General features: G+C 45.5%; 1 protein-coding gene across 3 annotated transcripts; it reads right to left on the reverse strand.

Moving 5' to 3' along the window:
- Positions 1–56: 56 nt before the first annotated feature.
- CARD9 (caspase recruitment domain family member 9) lies at positions 57–10,347 on the reverse strand. Of its 3 annotated transcripts, none has more exons than XM_063353090.1 (13): positions 10,108–10,347; positions 8,336–8,559; positions 7,088–7,225; positions 6,315–6,640; positions 5,734–5,913; positions 5,396–5,545; positions 4,786–4,911; positions 4,472–4,663; positions 3,868–3,909; positions 3,214–3,259; positions 1,926–1,996; positions 1,091–1,173; positions 57–195 (listed from the first exon to the last, which is right to left on the reverse strand). In XM_063353090.1, the coding sequence occupies exons 2-13, from the start codon at positions 8,517–8,519 to the stop codon at positions 99–101; spliced, it is 1,635 nt and encodes a 544-aa protein (XP_063209160.1). In that variant the 5' UTR covers positions 8,520–8,559; positions 10,108–10,347; the 3' UTR covers positions 57–98. The 3 variants fall into 3 exon arrangements, 2 of the variants coding, with proteins under 2 accessions (XP_063209160.1, XP_063209159.1); XM_063353089.1 differs by having other exon boundaries at positions 5,396–5,548; XR_010073390.1 differs by lacking the exon at positions 57–195 and having other exon boundaries at positions 3,090–3,259; positions 5,396–5,548.
- Between the last annotated feature and the right edge of the window lie 1,124 nt (positions 10,348–11,471).

Raw genomic sequence — 11,471 nt, forward strand, 5'->3', positions numbered from 1 at the left:
TTGGACAGATTTTACAATCTCAGGAGTCCATTAAGAGAGAAACATGCACAGCAGCCCCCAGACCGGGCTGGTGTTCCCCGTGCAGGTGGCTGCCGCTCTCAGGAGCCTTCGGTGTCGGTGTTGTCACTGCCGGTGGTGTTCTCCCAGTCGGCCTCGTGGTGCCGGTCCTTCGGTACCCTCCGCATGGCTCTTTTTCTGAAAACAAGACTAGACGTTTCATTTTTAGAAGACATTTTCTGCAAACAAGTGGCATTTGAACACTTTGGGGAGTTCAGTGGGGAGGTTCAGTATGTATCCATCCACTTCGTGTTTAACTCAAGGTGACGGTTTACTCACACCCCCAACAAAGCTGATACTGGCAGCACTCATAGGGTAAAGAGAATTCGTCTAAACTGATGAAGACATTCTTAGATTTCTTGAAGTGTGGTGTATTGTTGATGCTCCAGTTGAAGATGCCAGAAAATACTACCCAAAGTCCTTTCTTTAATAAAAATAGTATTGTCAACAATCAGAATAACAGTTTACAGTGCCATTAGGAGCACTTCTATCTAATGCTAGAACTAAGGTCCCTGTTTTACAAGGTTTTCATTGGTCTCGTGCTCCATAAAGGCAGTGATCAGTGAAGACACCAGGCATTTGGAAAACAGGCCTTCAAACAAGAGCATGTGAAGAGGACAGAGGGTGGAAATCTCCCATTCACAGTCGTGGGAGCTTGGTCTTGAATGTCAGCAGTACATCAGTCAAACACAGTGAAGGTCACACAGATTTCACTTGCATGGGAGAAATATATCAAATTTATTAAACTAGCAATTTTTCAGAGTGCCCTCCACTCCCTGCTGTAGAACCATCTGCATGGTCCAGAGCAAATGCGATCACTGCTAACTTGGCTACCGCTGGTACTAAAGCAGGAGCCTCAACCAGTTCAGCTACAAGCGTAGCCTCTGAAGATAAGATCTGTAATGAATTTATGCCCTCCATGAATCAAGCTTGGGGACAGGGGATGGACAGGAAAGAGGAAATACATACAACAAGCTAATCAATTAAGTCACACGGGTATGTCTAAATTAGTCCTGCTTACTGAAGTCCTGACCTTCGGTAACGCTCAAAGCAGTCCTTCATCCTTCTCCGCTCCTTTTCTGCCAGTTCCTCGTTGGCTAAGCCACATTCCTTGAACTGGAAAAAAATCCAAAGAAATACAAACTGGATTCCTCTGAAGATCAGATCAATGTTAGCACCAGAGCAAACCCGCTCTGCAAAGGAGACGGGTTTTGAGGCCGATGTACTGCATCTGGCCTCTGCAGGGTAAAAGGCTGCAGACCACCCAGATAAGCTTGGTCATTTCTCCTCTCAGACCTGTTTGTGCAATGAATCATTTTTCATTTAAATGAAGGAGAAAAAAAATGGGAACCTATGCCTTCAGATGACCAGAACAGCTGTTTACTATCAAAACCCTCCTCCAGGAAAGCAGTCCACAGCCAGCTTCCTGCATCTGCTCGGGCCTGCAGAGCAAAGTACAGCACGTTCATTTCTGGGCTGTCCACTGTTGCGTGTGCAGGACGATAATACATCTGTTTTGCAGTTTTACCATCTTTATTCTCTCCTATTTGTAAATCTGGGATTCTGTTTCCTGTACCAACAGTAATACTGCATACAATTAAACTGGAAAACATCCATACCCAGACACGAAGGTCGGAAAGTAAGTAGAAAAAGTTTCCAGGCACAGATGGGAGAAATAACCACTATAAGTGTTCTGCTGTTCAGAGCTTACCCTTTTTGGAGGGTGAATTTTGCACAAAGTGCTCAGATTTTGGAAAAGCAGTAGCTGCTTACATGCTTCTCAAACCTGGTAAATCCATCATTAACAAGAACATTAAAGGTTACAAACCGCAGTCATAGTAAAGAAGAGCCCACAGAGATTCTCTTACACTGGGTGACTTTGGAGGCAGACTGCTCTCTTGAGGGTTAAATTGCTCGTTTTGTCCTTCAGGGCAATCTCCTAAGAGAAGGAAAAAATCACAGCTTTAGTCATAGTTGCCATTGCGAAGTAACTTCTCCCTCCACCAGTTTGTCAAACAGCAATAGCTGTCGCGTAACAGCTGCCCAGCACTACACAGAGCCAACAGCAGAACTGAAACCAAGCCTCCAAACGTTCAGGATTCAGTCCTGTGAGCAATGCACGAGTCACTTCCCATTTTACTTGAACCCTGAATCTTGCTGAGGCTGATGGAGTTCCCCACCAGGCTCAGAAAGATACAGCAGCTTTTTAGTTTCTGCTTATGCAGGAGCAAAACGAACATTTGCAAAGCAGCACCTCTGCTTAGCGTCATTAAAAAAAAAATAAACCGTGTTAGATGTCACCATGAGAAATCATGTTAATCATACTTAGCTTTTGTGAAAAATCACCCAGCTCAATGAATGAAAAGATCATTTAGATCTTCTAGGAGATCAAACCAGAAAACTACTTCTGCTGTGCTAGTTTCCTTCCTTTCTCAGCAGGTTTTGAAAGAGAATTTCAAGTTCTTAGAGGAGCCTATTAATTCCTTTCCACACTGCTGAATCATTTCCACTGGGGATGCCACAGAAACAGAACCAGTGACAGCGTTAACTACATAGTTCTGCTCTTGTGAAAATAGCCTGCAACACAAAAGGGAAGAGGGGAGGGGAAAATCCCTGGAGAATGCCACGTGGTCCAGCTGAAGTGGAAGGATGTTTGTTCCGTTCTCAGCTCTGACATAAATGCAAGAGGTGACGGGGGGAAAAGGCACCAGGTACCAGGTGGTTTTTCCTGGACAAATTCAGTAGACAGATTGCCTAAAAAAGACTCGAGGTACTAGTATGGTCTAATGATACCACTTTTCCCAAATCATTCAGCTGTATGAAAGACCCTTTCAGAGACCATATAGTAAAAAGAAAGCACGTGGAGCTTTTTCTCTCAAAAAAGCTTTACAAGCATTCACTGTTCCCAGCATCTGGGGACATGTTCTCCTTTTTATAGGTGAGAAGGATGGTGGTATGTCAGAAAGCCTTGATTTATGGGTACCTATTCTGAGTCATCTCAAAGAGGTCTTTACTCATAGTGCCAAGCACACCTCACTGAGAAGCATCTCTCACGAACTGAGTCCCCAGTCAGACGACCTATTTTTCACTAAAACTCAGGAATGTCTTTTCTGGTCCCTTTGAAACACTGGACTGTGCTCTCAAGAAAAGCCTTACTTTTAGCCGGCTGTGTATCTTCATCTAGATGACCATGAAGAGTAAGCTATGGGACAGAAACAAAGCAAGAACGTGAGAACTGACCATTATTCTGTCTCACACAGTAGCTGGGATCAGATGGAGGAATATAAGAAACAGGACATGTGTAGAACCGACTTTTCCTTAGTGCATCTTGCTGTCAGCAAAATGGGAGACTGAGCCAGAAGTTACAGATCTACTCATGGATTTATCCCCCATTAGTAGATCCATTTGCTTTGGTCTCATTTATACTTTTAGCCTTCAGACAATGTGACATTCACTTCCACACTGAAGTTATGAACTAAGTGAAAACTTTACTACAGATATCCCTGGGGTAAGACTTATTTTTGCCTGTTTTCCCACAAGAGAGACAATCAGAAGCAACTCAAAATAATTCAATTCCCCTGATTTTCTTAGACTCAGCAAATCTTGCTGACTAACACCATAACTTAGAAATCTCAGGACACGGGGAGATTCTGTCACTGGCCTGTTTTGCTGCTTCTGTACTTTTTGATATCACTGAAATGAGCCTGAGCCATGGATTGAAAATTGCTATTACTTAGGGAACTGAGCACAAGTGAGGAATTTGAAACCATCCCAGAAGACGGTAAAGGGTAAACGAGGCACCCTACTCACTTCCTGGGAATCTCTGGAGGAGGTATCATCCAGGTCAGAGGTCTGAAATAAAACCAGCATAAATTAATCATTTCTCGTAAACAAGGAAGTGGTAGTAAGTGAATATACAAGAGACAAAGCTACATAAAACAGAGAAGTGTGGTCTTCCTCCCTCCTACACTCCTCTCTGATCACTTGGAGGAACAAAAGAAGATTCCACATTAATTAAAATTGCCCTTGTATATCTAATTTCATTCCAGAAACTTTAGCACCCTTACACTTTGCTCCTATTTCATCCAAATGGCTTATATATGGTCTCTAAATAGAGATCAGTCTTTGGTGGTTGAGGATCCCCTTGTCATCTTTGGAAATGCTCCAAACACAAACACAGAAGGCCTCAGCTTGCATCAGTGCAGCTTATCCATGCCTGGAACCAGGGTGAGGTAACGGGAACCATAACGTGTCTCATTTTTCTAAATTCAGCATTTGCATGGAAATAGTTACCCACGCAGATGGCCATGGCCTGCTGGATTCAAACTGGTTAGGTGCAACGGCCTCGAACAGCCACACTCTGCCCTATACTCAGCTTCCCAACCCAGCACAGATGACAACCCCCCAGACATACCGGTGTGGGTAGCTCCAGCTCCAACCTTTTCAGCTTGGCTTCAGTAGCCAGTAACTGACTCTCCTTTTGGAAGAGCTGCAGTTGCATTTCATCACATCGCTCCCCCAGTTCCCGAATCTGCTTGCGGTAAGCGTCCCTCTCAACCAGGCTCTTGGAGTACTGCGTATAGAACTGTTCTCGGGTCAGGAGTGCCTGGCATAAGGGACAACATGTTGTGGCATGTCACACAACAGTTCATTCAGGGTTACAGTATCTGCCCACTTCAAGCAGTGAAGCGGGGATTAGCGGCAGCTCCAAGAGGAATGTTTCATCACCTGGTCTCTTTCTGAAGCCACTTCCTCCATCTGCTGCAACACAGCTTCAATCCGTTTTTTATACATCTGGGAGTCCTTCCTCAGAGACGTGCATTGTAGTTCAAGCATCTCTTTTTCCTCTGCATACTGTTGAGACAAGGTCAAAAGCACCCTACTTGTGGGCAGAGCCTGAGCTGGGCTCTCACCACTTCTGCTCTGTGCCACAGATTGCTATGGCCAGACCGCCATGCAACGTCAAAGTTCAGCCAGACTGTCCAGCTGGAGCAAGGCCAACCAAAAGGTTGGTCAACATGACTAGGAGCACTGCTAACATGATGGATTTATGTGTACCTGAGCCGCCAATCATGATAAAAGCTCCCATTACCCTCCAGGCCGAAGCAGGGAGTGTTAATTAACATAGGCATTAACAGGTAACAGTTAATGCCACAGACACAGAATGCTAATATATTGGTGTGCCTTTTTTTAACAAACTATAACACAGACACTAGAGTAGGAGCCGCAAGGATTGCTGCCGAGCAGCTCCTCTGCTCCATAGGCAAGATGTTGCAGGTGCTTCATCTGCCTGTCTTACCCACTGACCCTCAGCAGGAATTTGCAATGCATCACGTACTCTTTCTTGGAGCGCCTCGGCTTGCCGCAGCTCCTTGCGAAGGCTGTAAATGGTGTTCATCAGCTCCCGGCGCTCTTCTAGTATCTGGCTACAGTCATTCTCCAGAGTCTCATTGGAGAGGCTCTTCTCCAAATTCTGTTCCCTGGCAACCTGCTGGACAAAAAAAGGTACAGCACTCCTCTAACTCCGTACTCTCTTCCCACAGTCCTATGTGCTCTATTTGACTTAGGAGAAGCAGGCCACAGCTAACCCACACAACCTTCAGTGCAGCCCCATCGCTGCCCTGGCTGCTACAAGTAATCATCTCTCAGGAGTCCATATTCAACCACCCCACCAACCTGGAGAGTGTTCTCCAGCTCCTGATTCTTGGCCAAGAGCAACTCCTTCTCCTGCTGGATCTCCCACATCACCTCATGGCTTGGACGCTGCTCTATGGCATGCTTCAGTTTCATCGTGTGCTTACGCTCCAGTTTGCAGTCATCCTCAGCCTTCATGAGCCTGTGCTTCAAGTGATCGATCTACAAGAAGGTTCAGAGCTCATCAATAACAAAGAGAAAACTCTGGCCTGCAAAAGCTGTTCTCATGCCATTCCCGAGAGAAACATGGGGCAGGCTCTTCCCCAGCTTTGTTTTCCTCAGGATGCTCAGTGCTCTGGGGACCAGAGTCCTGCCTGGGTGCTAAATGGATAAAACACATCGCTCTTGTGAGAGGGCCCAGTCTTGAGTTAGGGCAAGACTGTTAATTCTACACAGCATAACTTGTAATACTACTGGGCTGAGGTAGGGATCACCAAGACATGCCACAGAACCTCACGCTGAACCGGTCCAGAGCATCCCAGGCAAAGACAAGCCTGGTGCACAGCACAGCCTTCCAGGGATCAGGTAAGGAGGAGGAAGCTTTAGAAAAGGGTGTCTCTGACCTCTAGGATCAGGTCCCGGTTCTTCATGAGGGCAGCGCTCTTCTCCTCGCTCTGTTTGGCATAGCTCATTGCCAGGTTGTAGTTCTCGTCCTTGCACTTCCGCAGCTCCTTGCTCAGGCTGTCCCTCTCCTCCTTCATCTTCTGCGCCCGCTCTTGGTGCTTGCGGAGCAGGCTGTCCCTCACCCACATCTCTTTGATCGTGTCCTCTTTGGTGTGCAGCCACATGGTGAGCTCCTGGGCCTTCCGCCTCTCCTCCTGCATGGTGCTCTGCAGCTTCATGATCTCATTCATCAGGAGCTGGCTCAGGCCAGATTCCCCTGCGGTGTCTGTTTGGTGGGCAGGCATCAGCCATCGCTGTCCTGTCTGCTCCCCGAACACATGTACAGCACAGGTTCCCACCCACTTATCACCGCAGCTCGGGACCATCACGTGCCACGCACACGCATGCAAACCCTGACGGCACGTGTGATCGAATTATTCCCGCTGTTTCTCCCCTGCTCTGTGCCTTTCTACACCACAGTGTCACTGACAGAACAGGCAGAAGGAAGAATTGATCCTTCTGCTTCCTCCTCCACTCTCCCAGCTCCAGGCTGTGATGCCAGGCAGCAGGGCCATTCTTGCCAGAACCCTCCCGAAGCACACAGGGAGCAAGCCAGGGAACACTCCCAGCTGCTCCTCGAAGCCGGGGAGAGGCATTAGCGCAGGTAAATCCCCGCTTAATTCACACAGCAACAGCAAACGAAGAGCTGTTTTTTTCAGAACACAAACTTTACCTATAATCATAGAGAAAACCCTGCTGGGCTCCTTGCCAGTTATTTTCTTATACAGTTGTGGATAATAAAGCTCAAGACTCTCCAGAAATGCCTCAAAGCCCTTGTGTCCCGTCCGCTGAAGAATGTCCAGAAGAACACCTGAAATAATAGCAACAGGATATTCTATTCATTTATTTATCTCTTTACCTATTTCTCACATAACAAAAAATTGCTCCACTTTCTTTTCAAGCAGACTAAAGTCCCTGGGATCAAATCCCCCAGCCAATCCCAAGCCAATTGCCCAGTAACTATACAGAAGTATTTTAACTGTGAAGGAACAGTTCAAACTTAACAGTTGTACCTAGCTCCTACTATCGTGGGTGTACAGAGCAGATCTCAGAAGAGCACTTTATGTTATCCTGCTGATAATTACAGAAAAGGTAAGTTAAAACAAAGCACCACAACAGTGCTTGAAGCTCCGCTTCCAAATACCAGAGACAAATATGGGAAAAAGGGCCCACTAGTGTAAGAAGACTGCGCATAACTAGAGAGGTAGTAGGGACAAGCCTAAGAGAACCTGGATTCCCAAAGGCTTTTGACTTTGAGCTCAGTTCCCTACTTTGTCTAGAAATACTCTGTACCAAACAGGGTGTGTTGTGCAGATTCCCAGTCTGAAAAGCAGGGAAAATAAATTTTTTTTCAATGACACTCATTAATTTATCAATAAGAGTTAATCCAATCCAAAAGATGCACTAATAGCATAATGAATTCCGTCATTCTCTCTGGTTGGAACAAGACTAGGACTGTAAGGAACAGTCATGAAGACCTTACTGAATGCGCTGCCAGCGTTCCCTCAAACACCAGAAGATAGGAACAAGGGACAAATGCATGCTGAATTAATCTTGGAAACCACCTCCTGCAAAATTATTGCACAAGAATAGCCTTGTGGGTCAAAGCCAAGCAACTCCCTCCCTTATGCTAATCTAGACATCCAAAACACTAAAGGCCGCACACTCTCTGTGCTCCCGTTACACAGCTCGGGAATGCATTGATAGAGCCATCTCCATTCCTCCTCTCCCCACAATGACGTGCTGGGGAAAGGCGTTGCATAGCAGTGCCTACAGCGTTTGTGTTTAAACACAGGCAGATGGTGTCACAGAGGCGATGCTCTCCTCCAAGCCCAGTCCGTTAGCACTCTCCTCCAATCTGCTCCCAAGAGCTGACAGAGCACGGGAGCATCTACGGAGCCGATGGCTGCACTTCACCCACCTGCCTTCCGTTTGCGCATGACCAGGCTGGGGTCATTAAGAACTTGTTCCTCATCATCATGGCTGATCACTTTGCACTGGCGAAGATAGGGTGTTATACGGGAAGGATCTATCACAGAGATCAGTTTCACCCGGAAGTTCTCCAGGTCATTCCAACATGTCTCATCATTATCTTCTTCCAACATGTTGGTGAGTGAGAAGTACTAGTGAGCAGTGTTGTCCTGTCTTGAAAAAATAAAACCGGAAAACAATCAAGCAGACTCTAAGCCTCCTAGAGTAGTGGGGAGTGGTGGTAAAACCAAGTATGTTAACAGACTGAGAATGGAAGTGTGTCTTAGATACAGGAACATGTCTCCCATGCAGTCTTTAACGCAGCGCTTGCAAATCAGCTGCGGAACACGGTGGTACACTACAGTCATACCTGAAAGAACAGAGGCTAGTGCCAATGCTGCTGACACGTGCACAAAGGAGAGCTAGCATGAAATTCTGAGAAAACAGAAATTACCAAAACTCAATGACCTCCCTCCAACCAGCTGAACATCTCCCAGATCTCACTGCAAGTGTAACTATTTAGCAACAGGTCCACCAGTGATATGCAAGTCATTTATATAGAGGAAAATCCAACTAATTCTAGATTCCCAACAGCATACCCCAGAAAAGGGCTGTCAGATCTCACTGACAGCACTACGGGTTCTCCAGATGCCCAGCTATGCTTAGAATTAAATCTTTAATCCCCATAAAAAATACAAAAAGGGTAGAACACAACACAGGATAAGCTGAGGTCAAACCACAACTTTCCCATTTGAAACTAAGAATCCTCTGAAGAAGTGAAAACATCTTTAAAGCTCTCCTAATTAGCTGTTGCCTCTGCTTTACGAACAATTCACTCTTCCTCCTCCACCTCCCAGCATTCAAGAGATCCCTGTATTCTCTCTGACCACAAAGACACTAAATGTAACACCCACAAAAAAAAGCAATCCTGTTGATGAAAAGTGCTTGTGTGTGTGTGTTTGGTGGGAGCTTGCTGCAGTGCTGCCCTGCAGCAGCTGTACTCCAACATTACTAGTTACCTGCTTCCCAACAAGAGCCTGCTATTAACCACAGGCTCAGAAAAACTACTACTTCTCAGCCTGAAAGCGTGCAGGTAAACAGATGCAGAAAACCCTTACACACCCAGGCTTCTTTGCCTTTTGAGTAAGAAACTAGCATTATTTTTGATTGCCCCTTTATGGTCAGATTGTTCCATAATGAGTACCTTCTGAAACCCCAGTCATTAATTACTATGCTTATATCACGCGTATGAGTTGACTGCAGTAGCCGTTGCCATTTGCAGTGGCTCAGGAAGGCTGACAGAAACCTCAGTGTTCACGTTTTCAGTCGTTTTGTTTGGGGGCTGGGAGGGTGGGAACAGAGCTCTGACCCTCAGCAGCTATACAGGGGCTGGGATTTCACACCCATCTTGCTGCATCTCTCTCTAAGGTCATCTCAAACCTTCATTGTTTTTCTCTTCCAGCACAGAGAGGCTCCAAACATCTTCAGCACATAATTGGTACACACTACGTTGTCAGTTAACTTTAATGAGCTGGACTGACATAGAACTAGTCATTACTTATCGTGGAGAAAATGCTCTGCTCTGTCTGACATCAAACCAGCCCCAGCAAGTTACAAGAAATGCATTCACCTGTTGATAAACACCACATCCTTCCCTCAGAGCTGTAAAATACTTTTTTTTTTCCCTGTTAATATAAGCCATTCTGCATTACATGGACCAACCTGAGCCTGCGCAGTCAAAAGCCTCCTGGTTTCCTCTCTCCTGGTCTAGCAACACTCGTCTGTGTCCTGTCTGTGAGAAAACTTGTCTTGGATGCAGCTTCCCTTTATGTTCTGGCTAGAGTAAAGATCATTCCAGGAGCAAAACTGGTTTGAGAAAAAAGGGGAAACTTCTCAGCTACACTCAGACGGGAAAAGGAAGGGGAGTGGGTGGAAGACTGAAATTAAAAAAAAAAAAAAAAAAAAAAAAGGGGGAAGCCAGAATGGGTGATGGGGGAGGAGAAAAACATTAGTCACATTGTGAGTCAGCAGCATTACATACGGTCTGATTTTAGACTCATTTTGGCTTTGTTTTCAAACCTAGTACCAGCTAGAGTCCAGAAAGTTTCTTTGTGTAGTGGTGAGAAAGACTAAAAAGAGTGAAGGTCACAGGCATAGGTCTCTCCAGCTGATTTCAGGGGACAAAACAAGACAGAGGTAGAAGAAAGAGGCTCTTCAAATGGCCTTTCAGCTGTTAACATCTTTATACAGAAAAGCAGTTGTCAGCAAGAACTGTCTTGGTTTAGAGTTCATCTGAAAAGGATTATTTCTATAATGATGCCTCTAATTTTGGATGTCCTTAGGCTTCAAGCATAATTATGACAACTCAGTATTCTGAGGGAAAGAGAGTCAAGTCTTGGCAAAGCAAGGAACATAACCCACGATTCCCAAATTACAGGCTGTGGCTCTAACGGTAATTAAAGGAGCAGCACAGCAAGCAGTACTGTGATGATGTTAAGCATCAACATCATACCTCTGCCTGCCTGCCCGCCTTCCCACAGCCCTAGAACTGTAGCTGCAACAAGAACTCACTAACTGGCTGTTTTAAAAAAGTCTGGAGAACATACACGCTCTGATACCATGGCAGCATGACACATCTTCCCATTAGCTTCCCACTCTACTCTTTGTTCTGCTTTCTAAGTTTATGGAGAGTTTCTCCATGTTATCATTAAGAGTGGGGCAGAGATGCTCAGAGATTCTTTAAGCCTGTGCTTCTTATTAGGCATTAAATTAGCTTTACGCTAAAAAAAGATGCAGTACCTCTACTAGCTATGCCCTTGCTGAAGATAATCAGAATGTCTGCTGACTGGCCAATCTAGCCCCAGGAATTTTTGTTCTATATTAACAGATTAATCCTGAAACAGAACAAAGACAGCTTCTTCTTGTAGTTATACAAAGTTTTTCCACAAGCAGTAAGATTTACAAGAGCATCTCTTGAGTAACATTTGCAAAGCTCACACAAAAATCAAGTGTGAGCTCTAGCACAGATCACATTTACTCCCGGTTCCTCACAGTAACAGCCTATGGTGAATCACACCCAGATCTAT

Source organism: Chroicocephalus ridibundus, chromosome 15, assembly GCF_963924245.1.
Source record: "Chroicocephalus ridibundus chromosome 15, bChrRid1.1, whole genome shotgun sequence".
Lineage (NCBI taxonomy): Eukaryota > Metazoa > Chordata > Aves > Charadriiformes > Laridae > Chroicocephalus > Chroicocephalus ridibundus.